The sequence below is a fragment of the Argiope bruennichi genome, chromosome X1, assembly GCF_947563725.1.
Source record: "Argiope bruennichi chromosome X1, qqArgBrue1.1, whole genome shotgun sequence".
In the NCBI taxonomy this organism is placed as follows: domain Eukaryota; kingdom Metazoa; phylum Arthropoda; class Arachnida; order Araneae; family Araneidae; genus Argiope; species Argiope bruennichi.
In genome coordinates this window covers 99,790,449-99,807,429 of record NC_079162.1, presented here as the reverse complement: position 1 = coordinate 99,807,429, position 16,981 = coordinate 99,790,449, and the positions used below count along the sequence as shown (strand labels likewise).

Below are 16,981 nucleotides of genomic sequence, written 5' to 3'. Positions count from 1 at the left end.
AGCAGTTCCATAGAAGCGTAAAATTGACAGACAGGTGAAAATACAAATGTGGCAGATATAATATGATTTGTTATCATATTATGAATGCCAGCTCAAAAATCATAATTAGTAGTAAACGGACTAAACTGCACTAATATAATGAATCGATCATGATAATTAATCAATATAAGCTACCAACTTGTACGAATACGAAACAGATACATAGCAGTTCCATAGAAGCGTAAAATTGACAGACAGGTGAAAATACAAATGTGGCAGATATAATATGATTTGTTATCATATTATGAATGTCAGCTCAAAAATCATAATTAGTAATAAACGGACTAAACTGCAATAATATAATGAATCGATCATGATAATTAATCAATATAAGCTACCAACTTGTTAATACTGAGCAACTTCGCTAATAATGAATCGATCATGATAATTAATGAATAAAAGCTACCAACTTGTTAATACTGCACAATTTAGCTAATTCAAGGCTGAAAGGACCACAATAAAAATTAAAATTATCCAAAAAATTGAATTAAGAAAAACTGGGTCTAGAAACGAGCACAGCAAAAGAAAACCCCAATTTTAAAGTTCTAAATGGCAGTTGATTTATTTTTAGTATTTAAGAGTATTCATAAACATTACAAAATAAGTGTTAATAAATAAAGTAATAATAATTATAATTCAAAAATGATAATTTTTAAGTACATAACTTTAATAAATAAACACTATGTAACAATATACAACAATCGTACAATCAAATTTTAGCAAAGATGTGAAAATTTAACTAATTCAAAAAAAATTAGAAATAAAAATAATTTTTATTCTTGCTAATATTGACATCGAATCAACCAAAATAAATTTAATTATAGACAATATCTCAATATTAAATGAATATGACGAAATTCAAAGATAAGAGAAAAAACTAGACTAAACAGGTTCGAGAAGCCATCTTCCATTCTATATTTCACAGACTTCATATAAATGAATGAAAATCTCATTTATTTAAATTTGCTTATTCGCTAAAGCAAAAACTATAATCCTAAACTGTACGTAGATTTGATCATAAATCTAAATATAAATCCAATAAAGAATCTCATTCATGGATCAGCTTTAGAGCATACACTGTATTGTACTTGTATGTCGCTTCTGTACTTTTCAAGGGACTATATTAACTGCACACTGTACAGTCTGTCGCTTTCACACTTTTCAAGGGACTATAGTAAAAAAACTAAATAGCTAAAAACGTTAATCCCGGGGAAACATTTAAACATAATCTGAAAGGGCTAATAAAAAGTGTTGTAAACAACAGGAAAACGTTAAAGAAGGGTACGTAAAAGCGGGACAATGCTGTATTTTCATTCATTTACATAAATATTTTGCTGTCACTTTATCGCCCTTGACACAATATGCCGAGATGTCAAATCTTATACATTGTTTCGGACTATTTCTTCGGGTTAAGCAAGAAACAAGCCATTGAATACAAAACCACCGAAATGTAAGGCGGAAGCGATCAAACAGGTTTTTTTTTTACTAGCGGAAATATATCCAAATGTTACATCACATTTATCAATTCTGCATACCGGACACATAAATGATAGACTCCATACTTTGTTAATCAGCGGTAAATGAAAAATATATAATCAAAAACTAAACATACTCGGATCCTTTTTCTCAATCCAGTAAGCATTTGGATTTTATTATTTTCTAAAAGCTCGGGTATCTTTTCCTCGGTGGCATACCTAATTGGATATACTCCATTCAATTACATAAATAAATACTATAAAAATGATTCTCGAGTATAAATTAAATGTAATATGACTTGCTATATCATTCGGTTAAAAGAAATTCTTTACACTTAAAAACAAGTCACTTCCTTATAGTCGAAATCATAAGTTTGGTTTGGATTTAGTGATAATAATAATAATAATAACAGACGTGGAAATATAATACGAATTCAATGTAAAAAGAATAAATTTAATTAAATTAGAAATAAATTCACTTCGTATGTTCATTCCAATAAATAAATACAGAACTGAGTGTTTTCATTAGCTTGTTTTTTCATTCCTTTTTTTCCAAAATTAATTTAATATTATACCTTATCTGAAATTAATTTGGCAAGTCAAGCCATCAATAAAACGTTTCTTCACAATTGGTCAGTAACTGGGGAAGGGGAAGGATGAAAATTTTATAGGAACACATAACAAAACAGATTTAAATTAGACAAGTTTGGTTTGGATTTAGTGATAATAATAACAGACGTGGAAATATAATATGAATTCAATGTAAAAAGAATAAATTTAATTAAATTAGAAATAAATCCACTTCGTATGTTCATTCGAATAAATAAATACAGAACTGAGTGTTTTCATTAGTTTGTTTTTTCACTCCTTTTTTTCTAAAATTAATTTAATATTATACTTTATCTGAAATTAATTTGGCAAGTCAAGCCATCAATAAAAAGTTTCTTCACAATTGGTCAGTAACTGGGGAAGGAGAAGGATAAACAGATTTAAATTAGACATTCTTGTACCTAAATTAAAACTGCTATAAAACGGAGGAAAGATTTTTTTTTTAGATTTATGACTGAAAGTGACAAGTTTGATAATGTAATCGAGTATAAACACTAATCAAATAAAATATAATGTACGTGATCTACTGAATGCTAATCTAGTTGCAAATCAAACATTTTCATATCGAAGCGATGAGAAATTTTAGGTACAGTTTGGTTCGGTTTAGTAACACTAAAGCGATGATGTAGTGTCCGACTTATATATTTTCCCGCTGCTAGTCCTCACTAATGAGAAATCTTGAAAGCAAAACGTTAGTGTTTATACGTCGCTTTTAAAGCCAAATTTGATCACAAAGTGAAAAAAATAATAATAATGCATTGGCCTGGGCATGATTTATGCTTGTTAAGCTATTTCTTATAACGACTGGGGGGGAGGGTAGAAAAATTATGCCTGGTGCACACTTGCTACGCCATTGAATTAAAGTCCCCTTTTAACGCTACTCTATGACGGACATCATAATTCTGCAACACGGTTAGTTGACCAGGACTGCACTTACGCTTACACCCTACTCAATGTACTTTACTTATACACAAGCATGAGTATGTTTGAGCCTTAACGTGTACGTTGAGCAGATTTAACGTGTACGTAACGTAGAACACATATAATGTAAATCTTTAATGGGATCGAGTCCATAACTTAAAAATTACAGATATCAGTAATAAGTATGATAATGATTGAATAATAATAATTCTAAACTAATACTCATCCTACTGGCACTAAGTATTATTCATGAAATACTGATAAGTGGATTGTGCACTTTTCAAGTTCATTTTCATATGTTTAATTCAGATAATTAGTTCATAAGCATTGCGAGCATTAATAAATATATACATACGTTTCTACGAATGCATGCAAAAGCAATGAGATAAATTTACATTTTGAACTGCAAAATCTCTGCATAATCATAAGCTAAACCCACACAATTCAAACAATATTGAATCACTTGCCGATAGTAAAGATATTGACAGTGAAATATGTAAAAATCATTGTTATTAATTTTGAATAAAATTTCCCGTCACTATATTTTCTTAATATCAAACCGGGTCAGACATTTGTCATATCATAATCTGTAGGTGATACAGATTATGGAGCTAGACAATACAAAAACTTTATCAACTAAAACAATGAAAAAAAACAATAAAAATTGAAAGAAAGCTGAAAGAAATGAAGAAACATTAAAAAATATACTTTACTATTACTTCGATAACTGTTTCTGAAGATTGAATCATCCACATTGGTTTCATGAAGGTGAGAATATTCTACGTATAATTAAAGTTGGGAAGGAAAATTCTTCAGAAGTTAATATTTTAAAAATGAAAACTAATTTTTTTCTGACTATATAATATGCAAAATGAAGCAAAGCAAATCAACTATGTCCGTACAAATAGGAACAAGCAATTAAAATTCAGAACAGTCCCAACTAATCCGGGACGCTCAGTCACTTTAAGCCTAAATAACCCTTGAAGATCCAGTGTGGCATTTTTGTAACATTATATTAATTATAACTTATCCATTATAGAATAATATAAATATTTAAGTGTAGTAGGGTTTAAATTAATCCCCCAAAGATATCCGAAAATTAAATTTAAAAAAAAAAAAAAAAGGACTAAACAAAATGACTCGGAAATACAGGAATGACTCAGCCCGTTACAAGAATTATCAATTTTCGATACACTTGCATAGTTTCGATATATTTCAGTTAGTTCAACTCTGGCTTATTTAACGTAAAAAATAAAAGTAATATTAAAAAGAGAGTAAATGTTTGTATATATTTAATTTTTTCTTTCTCTTTAAAGCCAATAGAAGGAAAAACTTCAAATCATTTTTTAAGACTTATCTCATAAACATCGAGTAGCAATCTGTCTGATCGAAAAGACAAATGTCGCTTTCCGCATCTTGTTTATATACGATCTTGCGAGTATCAAAGTTTTAGAACTTATGAAGACAGATATCAATATTTTTCGTTTGAAATTCGGCCTTATCTTATTCCACCAGAGATGTCTGTTAAAATCCAAGTTAAATAAATGAACATGGCGTTAGTTGACAAAGTACAACCTTAACAATCCTCGGAAAAGTAAAAATGAAAATATTTATTCATATTTTTACATTTAACAATTGTAAAAATATAAATAAAAAATTTTACGTTAATAAGAATAAAAAGGTCTCATAAAATTTCTCAGTTTGAAACACTTAATAAATAGACTACTCAGAATATTCTACACACAACAGCTGCGAATAAATCGAACTGAAAATATGAATGAATGCAGCTAGTCGAATTAACTTTGGATTTACATACTTTTTACCGTCATTAACTTTCATACATAAGGTAAAGAAATAAGATAACACATATTTATTCAGAAAAAAAAGCATGACGAAATTAATCAAAACTCAATGAAAATTCCTAGGATGCTGCAGATTCCAAAAGCTTCCAAATCTAAATGAAGATAAAAACAAATTCTGTATTTTGAAAGTTTGTCTTTTAATTGCTTATAAAAGATAAACTAAATGATTCGAGTTGGCATTTAAGTTTTCAGATGACGCAAGCGAAATCATGTTAAAAATATTTCAAATTCAAGACAGATTTTAACTACTGATGAACTTTTGGCCTCAGGATGCACATAGATTCAAAAATTAAGCAGATGTATGGTAGATTGGTTAAGCTCATAAAAGATTTGGATCGGGGAAAGTGTTAAAAACACACACAATCAATTATTTTTATTCTTTCGGTTTGATTCTAGCCCAGGTTATCAAGCAATATACATCAATAAAAATGTATATGCATTTGTTACAGGTAAAAGATACATGGTAGGAAAAGGGATAAGTAAAATGATGCGGATATCCGTAGCTTATTGCGTGACGACGCACTTTTCTACGAGACTACAGAAATAAGGATCGCAGACAGCATCTAGATATTTCGGAAATATCTTCGTGATTCAAGCAACATCAGTTGACACGCCCATACGTGATGAAAATCTTTTCCATAAAACTGAAAGTGTTGTTTCCAGCATCCGATTTTCAGACGTCACGGGTGTTGTTTTCAGTTGGAGGATGACCAAAAGGTACTCTTTGCAGAAATTTGAAAGAACAAAACATGAATTTGATTTTGCAAGATGAATTCGAAAACAGTTTCAGAAAAACTCGAATAAATTGCCCCCCAAATAAAAAGAAATGCTAATTGAAATGAAATAATTACTACATCTGTTAAGAAATGGTGCTCTTGGATGAATTAAATTTTGTCACGTTGTGTACTAAGGCTTCCAAACTGCATTAGGATACTTTGGAAACATCTTCGTGATTCACGTAATATCAATTGATGCGTATTCATAGATATAAAACTGAAAGCGATCCTTTTTAGTATGTGATTTGCAATCATGTTGCGTAGTAAGGCTTCCAAATGGAATTAGGATACTTCGGAAACATCTTCGTGATTCACGTAACATCAATTGATGCATACACCTTGATAAAAATATGTCGCCCAAAACTGAAAGCGATTTGAAATCATCCATATAAGTAAATTGATTGCTATTACAAACATTAAATGATTAATTCTCATTGCCAAGTAACAGTTTCTTTCATATATTCGAGAGGTACGCAAATTCCGAGCATATTTTTCAGATATGTGCGACATAAGATCAGCATTTTATAACAAATAACATAACTTAACTGGCAAACACTTGAACTGACATTCCTCGCGATCTCTCTCTTCTTATCATTTACCCCCACTCCTAAATGCACAATTTTTATATAGTTTAGTAAGATTTCCACAAAGAAAAAAAAATGTATATTATTTAACCTTAGTTGCTAACCTTCATTAAAATATTGGCAAATAGCAATAAATCTATTGATCATTATTTTGTCAATAATTGCGGCCTGTAGTGGAAAAAGAAAAAAAAAAAATGAATCGAAGTACATCAAAAGCAAGAAAAGTGAGTTTCTCAATAGTCAATCACAAAGGACAATAAACAGGAAGTACGAAGCAAACAAAATCTAAACAAAAAAGGAAAGGAAAAAAAGAAAAAAATCAGGAGCGCATTTTTATTCTATATTATATCTGGGGCTGAATACTAATTGCGTAAGAAGGCCCTAAGATACAAATTACGCATTGCACTTCCTGAGATCCAGGCCACGGACTGCCTTCATTAACCGAATGGGATAAATGTTTTCAATGAAGAACATGGCACAATTTTTTTTTTCCATTCAGCAATCAAAAGTATAAAAATATTGTTCCAAAAGATTACTTCAATCTCAAATACATTTTAATAATAAAAAAAAAACCTAATCATAATAAAAATAAATAAAGCCAAATATCAATTTCGAGTTAATCCCGCTTTTTTTAATTACTTTTATATCAAAAGACAATAGGATATCAGCAACTTGCTTGGAGCATTTTCTGATATCCAATAAGCAAGCAAGAAACAAATTAATAATATAAAAAAGGGGACGGTATATAAGAAATTTTATAACAGATGAATCCGAAAATGTTATACAATAACAGCTTCCACAATAAAAAAAGGAGAGAGAGATTTCTACAGCTACAGTTAATTTATTTGTAAAAATAAAACTATTTTAATGAAGAATAACCATTATGTTTCCCAACAAAATTATTATATGAATACAGTTGGGTTTCATCGCTATTATAATATTATATTTCAATTAGTATATTCAATTATTACCGCACCTTAAATAATAAGACGACCAACTAAAAAATTCAATTAAATTATCTATCTTTTTGAAGACTTGGTTTAAATTCACTCGAATGTTAAATAATCTTCAGTTAGGCAGTTCATAGTGATAAGGTTATTAGTTCTTTCACTATGTATAAATTAGAAATTAATCATGTCTTCAAGCTTAAAAAATTAAATAATAGATTGCTGAAAAATCAGGTTAATAAAAAAAAGCCTAAATTCATTAAGCAACTATGTTGTATATGGTTATTTACCAAGTTTGGGATGAAACTACATTTGTATTAATATATTTTCTTTTTGAGATTTCTCTTGAAAATGGAGGTTGGTGGTGAGCAAGAGTTCGTTGATGACATATCTATGGAACAAAAAGTTTGATTTGAAGTAAAAATTGGCAAAATCGGTACAGTGGTAGGGCCTGGGGGACAGGTTCTTAGGTTTTATCAATTATTTTAATCATGTGGAAAAATTATTTCACAAGCATTTGAAGTAAAATTTAAATGAATGGAAGCAAAGTTGCAGGGGGTTTTCCCCCCTTTTTTTCTTTATTAAGATACGCAAGATCAGGTAATGTCTGTTAAAAACAGTATTCAAAAAAATTCGAAAGAGAAAAAAAAAAAATCCGGAAAGCGACTTATCGACGAATTATTGAAAGAAAAAAAAAAAAAAACTCATACTGACAGTATCATGATATTTCTTTCATAAAGAGAGAGAGATGAAGACATTAAATTGGAAATGGAGAATCAAATTAATATTTTTAAGGAGAAATGTGTATAATCAGGTCAAGATATCTCCATCTATAAACGAGAATACTCGAAAAAATTCTTTCAGTAATTAAAAAGAAAAAGAAAGAAGTCGGGAGTAACTGATTCACTGTACATTGAGAATGCAAGAGTTGGAGGTTTAATTTTCAAGTCTAAATATATTTGACTACCACTCGATTCGGAAATAAAAGTTAAATTAAGAGCAAATAAGCAGTGAATAACTCTGCAAACTTTAATTAGATCTTCCTCAAAATGCAAATGCTTTAAACAAAATGAGTTTATCCCTCAAAAGTTAATTTTACGAAATGTCACTATAGAACGAAACAAAACACATATTTTCTGTTTTATTTCATCAGATAACCGAGAATCACAGCTACAAAAAATAACTTCTATACATCCTGTAAAATAAAACTATGCAACAAAATTCCTAATTTTTTCCTGGGTTGAAAAACTATAAAAAATTTTGAGGTCAGTAAACATAATTTTTTGTTTTTTTTAAATCAGCATCTCAATGCATCTATACTTCTGTTAAGAATACTGAATTCTTTATCTGCAATGATTCACTGACAAGATTTCAACTTAAAGAGAGCCTTCACATGTTTTAGTTCTTTATATAACATTTGATTACTAACAAGGCCAAAATGTTTCTACGATCTACACAATTTGTTTGAATAAATACTTATAAAAGAGTTTTCCTCATATATTACACGTCATTTATGAATTAACTTGCACTGAGCCTTTTTACAAATACAAAAATAATACGTGAAGAGCTTCAATCCAATCATTCAACAATTCTACGAAAATTATAACAATTGTTTCATTTTAATCAATCTCCATGATTTTTGATTTTTCCAATCAAACATATAGTTTATCTTCTCTCAATTATTAATTTGCTTTACAAATAAAACTATAAGCATTACTCAAAACTTGAAATTTTAAAAAATGAATCAATTGTCTTGATAATTGATCTTTATCTATTCAGCAAACAATTTAAAATAATTCAGTACATCCAACGCAGTCAATAGAAGAATTTATGAAAGATAAACTTCATGTGAAAGAGTGGAATCCAGTATTTCAAACAGTTCTTTTTTCGTTGTTGTAGTTGTTTTAGCTTAAGTTTAATATAAAGATTTCGCAGAACTCCACAGTTATCGCTACAACCATGCCCATTTTTGTCGAAACAAAAGAAAAAAATTATCACATCATTTGCCTGAGCGGAGAAATATATTAAAGAATTTTCAGAATGGGGAGAAAAAAATCTTCTCTAATTCTGATTCGAAAAGCAGGATGAATTTTCATTTGATAGAAAAGATTAAAACAATTGCATATGGATGGTTCAAAACAAGTATTCAACAATTGTGTTTAATTTAAAAACAATTTATCACTTGCAAACGCTAACGAAAAAGAATTTTATTCTAAAAGCATTCAATTCATTCTAATTCAACAATAAACTGTCGAGTTCAGATAACCCTTCCCCTTAATTGAAATAACGATGACCAATATTCATCCTACGCATTCCATGCTACTTCAGAAAACTGCCGTTCCTATTCGAACAAATGTCTGAAAATATCGTTGCACTCATGCATATGTTAATGACTAAACCACCTTTTAAATTCTTTAACGTCTAGATAATTCATGAGTTCAAAAGAACGGAGAAAAAAATTGGTGAGATAGGAAACCAAAACGATTGCCGTTGGTTTAACGACTGATCGTTAAGTTCTACAGTTACCAGCTTTCAGGCAATTAAAATCGACAGTACTTAACGAATTAGACTACTCAGACGGATTAGCGCGCTTCCAAGTGAAGAGAGAAAATTCTAATTTTAGAATAGTACACTCGTTACGTTGGAATTCGGAAGATATTGTTACTACCTCTCATATGCTTCTCCCATGCTTGATAAATCTTTCGACTTTTTGGAAACCAGAAAGAGAAAAAAATGACTGCCCAGAAATCTACCAATCTGGTTTGGCGAAGAAACTTTTCGGTTAATCAATGAGCATTGGTAAAGCCTCGTGAGAGTAAAGGAACTAGGATGAATGAAGAAGTAAGTTTTATTAATGAGGGAAACGTAATCATTCAGGTTGAAGGTCAAAGCCAGTTTCGCTTTCTGACGGGTTGGGAGAACCGTGACTACAATGCATCACGATTTCAGAACAACAAAAGGAGAGCAGAAACTAAACAAATCAAACAAAAGATCGTTCACTTTTCATACATCATATCCTATTAAATAAGCGTTTGTTGGGCGCTTTTCGTTTTACATAGAATGTTGGAAAGTATGCAATCTTTATTGCTTTTTCCCTCTTCTTAACAATCCTTACCGGTAACAAAAGCGAGTAAGAACTGAAGGTGAATGTCAAAATCACGTAAGGATATATAGATGAATACAGAATATTATTTTAAAAGATTAGTCTTAACAGTTAAAATAATAAAATGTAAAAAATTAAATAATTCTACTCATTTCAAACGGAACTCAATAAAAGATTATATATCTGCAAATATTTTGTTTCGTAAAGCAGAAAGGACATTTTATGTATATTCAAGTCTCAGAATCAAGAAACGCAAATGCAAAATCATACAAATACTATCTATTTTAAAGAGTCATGTTTGCCAGAGAATATACTGTGACAACTACAACAAGGATTATACGAATTTTCAATTCAACTATATTTATTAATCGTTTTAGATTTGAAATTGCACTTGATTATTCTCAAACTTTAAAACGATCAGCATAAATATTAAAAAGAATGAGATCGGATTTAAAAGCATTGCTTTCGAAAATGGCGCAATAAACCAAAACTGTCGTAGTTTTACTTTTTTATCCACCAGCCAAAACATTGAACAGAAGATGGTTATTCCGATCTCAAGGGTGAGATTTTCATTTGTTAGATAATTTATTATTTAAATATTTAAAAAAAATGGGAAATAATAATAAAATGTCAATTCGAATTGCAACGTGCAGACATTCTGGCTACTATTTCACTAGGGAACATAAATCCATCGCCCCATTAAATCGATAAAATTGCAGCATTCACGTATGAAATTAATATAACAAAGATACGAGCGTGACGTTTAACATTAAAACGGTTAATCGATTGTTAGACGTTCGTGCTGTCGTAAAATTAATAATTTCGAAAATTCTGACGCAGAAGCAACCAAGAGAAAATTTTTAGAATGCTACTTAAGCGCCCCATCCAACATGATTTAAAATTGCTATGATCATAAAGCGAAAATAATAAATATTGTTTCTACTTAGTTCAAAAGTTAGTTCCTATTACAGAAATTATTTCAATGAAAACTTTTTAATGATTTTTATCCGATGATAAAAAATTCTTCGCCCCGAAATTTAAATAACAAAACTTTCAAAAACATCGTTGCGTGAGGCAATGTCACGCAAAAATGCAAACTTAAAACTGCCAGTGATTAAAGAAGAGCTACCAGTGATTAAACTGACCTAGAAATAGCTATGTGAAAATCCCATTGATCTAAGCCATAAAATACACGAAGGGACCTGAGATATATGTCCAGGCATGATTATTATCAAAGTAACAGGAAACGGAACATGCTGAAACTACAAAAATTACGATTACTAAGAAATCGGACTTGCAACACATCTTTGAGCCTTCACCTGTTCTCACCGTAAGGTCGTCATTATTACAAAAACAAATGGAATGGGTATTTACTTCATGATCAGCAAAATTCACGGAAAGGAAAAACCTCAAAAACACATAAAAATTAAGCGACAGAAATATTTCTAAAAATATAGTAATATAATTAAAAATGAATTTGAAATAAATATCAATCTTTCTCATTTTCACAAAAGCAATAAAAATGAACACTATTTCATTAAGCAATGTAAAAATTACAAATGGAAGGAACAACTCAAATTTAGTTCATATTCACTATTTCCATGCTAAATCATTTATTTGATAACAACAATAAAATAATATTTCATTGATAAATAACTAATAATTCAAACTAATAATAACTAATATTTCACAAAATAACTATTTCATTCTGTTAGATCCAAAATGGGCCTTGACTAAAATGATATATTACCTATTGATTGATATTATTAAAATATTTAATTTACCAACTTAAAACTCTGTTTATATTTTAAAACAAACATTTATTTTCATTTGATGAACATAAAAGAAATTTCTGAATTGGACATTAACTTTCAAAAAATGAATTACATAAAAATGAAAGCCTTTCCTGGAATCTAAATAGAAGTTATATAACAACACAAATAATTAATTATTTACATTTTAATTACTATTTTACTTAACAGTCATTTAAATATCCAATGGTATTTAGAAAAGAGAATTACAGAATTCTTTTAAGCTTTTTTACGACACAATTTTAGTCTCAGAAATTGACATTTAAAATGTGTACTCACTTAGCAGTATTTCAAATATATGTTAAAAAATAAGAGGGGAGATATTAAAAAGATTTTACGAAATAGCATGCATTCTAGAATAGTTCTTACAAGTATAAAGTTCCTACACTTTCCAGAAAACTATTAACTGAAAAAAGTGAATGGGATAATAAATCTTGAAATGAATTTTTCCACTGGCCACAACTGAAATAAGACAAACAGAATGAAAAGCATAGAAAGGAAGAAAATTTATACTTTCTATGATTGTATTCATTCTTGGCTTTCTGGCACATTTCCACACTGTAAGGAGGAACAAAACACCGAGCACTGATGGATATACGTTGAATCCATCATTTCTTTCAAGCTAAGCTTAAACATTGGATAGTATTCAATTACAAGGCAGCAGAATATTATATTATAGCAATAAGCTTTCATTTAAATATTCTTTTCTATAAAATAACCATTTCTATTAAACTATTCAAGTAATAATAATAATAATATATAAAATAATATATCTCAACTTATCTCTGAAAATATACTTGATATTCTATATATACTTGGAATCAAGTTTATAATGAGCAAATCAGCAATTTCTCAAAATCCAAAAAATAATCTCCTTCATTATGAAATAATAATATGCCTTTACTAATGAGGATAGAAAAATCTAAATTTGGAACTCAGTAGTAAAAACCAGTAAATAGAGCAGTTTCATTTCAAAATAAATGTTTTTAAACATAAACTTCAGAAATACATAATTCAGGCATTAATTGATATCATAAAAGAACTGGCAAAGGTTTTCAATCACAAGAAAATACAGATACACCCTGCTTTAAAATTTAAAAAAAGTTCAAATTCAGCCTGTTCTCTAAAAATAATTCTTTACAATAGAATTAATTCATGCTCATGCAATGCTCATTGTATGTTGATAATTTAATATTCATAATAATAATTTAATATTTCACATCTCTCATGAGGAAAAGAGACATTATAAAACAAGATAGCACAAGATTCAATTAAACATTATATAGCACGCACATTTTGGTTGATGCAACACTGATATTATATGAAGTAACTGTATTGATTTCATTTCTATTCATAAATTTCCTTTATTCAATATTTACTTATAAATGCATAAAAATAAGATAAAATTAAAAAGATAATATATCATGAATTCCTAGTCAGGTTATTTTTAACATATTTGTCTGGATTTGTCATCAAACACTTGATGGTTCAGAACAAAACACTTTAAAATCCTATCATAACTTTAAATTGTAACAAAAAAAAATTATTGTGTATAGTGATTAAAAGTGAACTATATACATGCAGCAATACTTCTGAGTCTTTCAATTCAAAAATATTTTTTATTGATAAATTAACTGTCACAATCACAGTTTCATTTCAAATTTCTTATCACGCTTTAACTTACCCATCTTGAATAGAAACAATAATAAAGTATATGCGAGAACATTTAAATCCTCATGCACATCAATATTTAGCATAGAAAGGTTTCTTTGCCTGAATGTTTTACACAATAAATTATACAAGTTATTAAATGAGAAACAATCTAAACTAAAACTTTATTATCTAGACATTGTTTAAACAATAGTTAAAATAAAAAGATATTGCCTATGATGTTTCAATTTAAAAGTCAAACTAAAAAATAGTAATTTATGCTTATAATTTATGTAATAACTTGCTTAAAATATTATTTTTTTTAACTAGAACAATTCACAAATCAAAACAACAAAAAAATTAAGTTTATTTGAAGGGGAAGAAATCATAGTCTCTCGGTAAGTTCACAAACTGTTTTGAGAAAAAATAACAAATTTTTGTTTTCTAAAGAAGTATTTCAAATTATATTAATAGAATTGTTATAAGTTCCTTCATACTTGCATAAAATTATACAAAAATATGCTTTTTTTAATGACCTGTTTCTCCTTTCATTCAAAAAGTTTTCAAGTCAATAGATAAACACAAATTATCAAAAGCAATGTAAACTTCCTAATAAATACCATTGCAACATGTAGCACAAAAGATGAATTTATTCTTTTGATATAATACCAAGATTAAAATATTTAAATTTCATGCTTTTCTGAAAACAGAACTTTCCAGTAATAAAAATAATACAGAAGAGCAGAACTAAAAAATTTAAATTAAACAGTAGAAATATAAAGTAATATTACAAAAAATAAGAGAGGCAGCAATAAAAAAAAAATTATTACTATTGGTAACAATAATTTAAACTTTAGAAAGAAACTTCATTTATGAATTATCATAAAAAATATATTTTAATTCTAGAATATATATATATAGAAATAACCAATAAAAAATACAAATAAATTCTCAAAATAGATAAATTACATTAAAATTTTATTATTCTTAGAAACTAATAAGACTACAAAAACAAATATTTTATACATGATATTTATATGGATTTCTTTTATTTCTACTAAAAATAATACATAAAAAACTACAACAAATGAAAAATAATTCAATGATGATGTTTGTTTTTGTTTTTAAATCCTTATAAAAAAAATTTTTTTTGATGCAATGATTCTGATTTTTTATGCAATTAAATGAGGATCTATGAATAGATATAGAGAGTTTCTATATGTTGTAATACTGTAAAATAAAATGTGGTGTAGCAGCTTTTGATTTTTATGATACATGAATTAAAAACAAAAATTATGGAATCAAAATACACATTTATATCACTGACACAATATTCAATCTATATATTTTCAAAATAATAACAATGCACAAAAAATTACATAAAATGCTTTTCACATAATAAAAATAATTTTAAACTGAAGAGTAAAGCTTTATTTAAAATTAAATCAAGGACTATTTGACGCGCTCATAAATATATATATTCGGATTTGATCTTCCGATCAAGTTAGAGGTAAACAAACATAGACACGATCATTCAATTACGTTTGCTACGTTTATTAAAAGAAAACAAATCCTAGTTAGGATCTGAAAGTTCCCCATTACTAAATTTAAAAAAAAAAAATATTAATGTTGTTAGTAAAAAAAATAAATGAAACAAAAAGTATTAAATAATAGAGATCATATGAGCAATCCTATTGAATGTTTAATAAAAATAAATCCTAGAAGGATGTATGTTGAATAAAAATAAATAAATTTTAATCAAATAAATCCTGAGAAATTATACTTTAATTTCTGCAGATCCCCGAAGCGAGGGGCGAAATAAGTCGGAAAACCCTTCCGGCATTTTACGTGACTAATTTTGGAAAGGATCTGCGGAAAAGACTGCAAAGGGATGCCCCGATCAAAGTGACTTCCGGCCGGTCTTTAACCCTAACGGCGTAAAAAGAGAATTCACTCTTACCTGCGATTTTTAATACGGCTCGATCGGCAGGGTCAAGTTGTAAGATACTCAAAGGTTTATCCTTGGCCCATTCGGATAGACTCTGAGTGAAATCCATTGCCTCCTGAGTTCTCTCCCAGAGCGGAGACGAAGCCGGTTTTCCTTTTAAAAGCGACAGACAACCATGAGCCTGTTCTTGCCACTAGCGCAAGCTACTCTATTTTGGTACTCCATTAAGCCTAACAAAACACGACGGCGAACGAGTCTCTGTGTCGACGGAGGGTTGCACTCATCTGTCGCCAAAACGCTCGCCAATTCTTTATTTACACTCCCAGCTCTCGTAAATCTTTAAAAAAGTAAAAAGGAAGAGCAGAAGACGTATATGTTGTAAGATGATTCAAGTTGAGAGTTTTAAATCTTCGACTCGGCGAATTTAGACCAGGCTTCAGCTTCTTTGGTGTGAAAAAATACACTGTTCCTTTTAGTTACCTTGCTAATATCTTGAAGCGACATGGAATTAACAAAAACACTCTCATTCATGTACCATATATTGTAATCATAAAACAATGGTTTGGTAAGCAATCTCAACTAAAAATGTTGCCCTCCTCCTCTTTTTCATAAACAACAGTTTCAAATGGATCTGTGTAATTTAACCACACTTTCTCAAATACGTCATTGAATTTGAAAAATATAAATTTTATCAACAAATTACTCATTAAAAATGAGATTAAACTCTCCACAAGAAAAAAAAAAAAAGAATAATTAGACAAAAAAATGAAATGCAGCACAATTTATGCTACGAGTACTTGAACCAAATCTTTCTACGTAAGACAACTAGCCGCCTTTGGCGACCAGCTTGTTCACCCAAATTATTGACTTTTTAGACTGCTAAATGATTAATATGGGATGCATTTTTTAAAAATTTCGTCTTGTTATGTGATACAAAAGAAAAATAGGAATTCGATTAAATCAATTTACTGCAAATTAAAGAGTGTATATATTGCGAAATAACAGAGGAAGTGAAATTTCTACTATGGAGTAAATGGCACTCGGGTAAATGTTTTGATGAATATACTTGAATTTCATCATCATTTAAGGATATTGTTTAGATTCAGTAACAAACTGAATTGAAAAATATTATAAAAATTAATGGGTGAATTTACGGAGATGGAATTGATATCATTAAAAAGATCATTTTTTTGAGTCTTAAGATAATACGAAGACCATTTTTGCAAGATAATTGTTTTGGGAGATAGATATGAACA

The 16,981-nt window shown here is 28.9% G+C and overlaps 1 protein-coding gene across 3 annotated transcripts in view; it reads right to left on the bottom strand.

Moving 5' to 3' along the window:
- Positions 1-15,948, bottom strand: part of LOC129958976 (microtubule-actin cross-linking factor 1-like) — a 320,795-nt gene extending 304,847 nt beyond the window's left edge. For all 3 annotated transcript variants that reach the window (XM_056071738.1, XM_056071741.1, XM_056071742.1), the window contains exon 1: positions 15,738-15,948. In XM_056071738.1, the coding sequence (XP_055927713.1) occupies positions 15,738-15,834 (97 nt within the window). In that variant the 5' untranslated portion in view covers positions 15,835-15,948. The remainder of the gene's footprint in view (positions 1-15,737) is intronic.
- Positions 15,949-16,981: the final 1,033 nt, after the last annotated feature.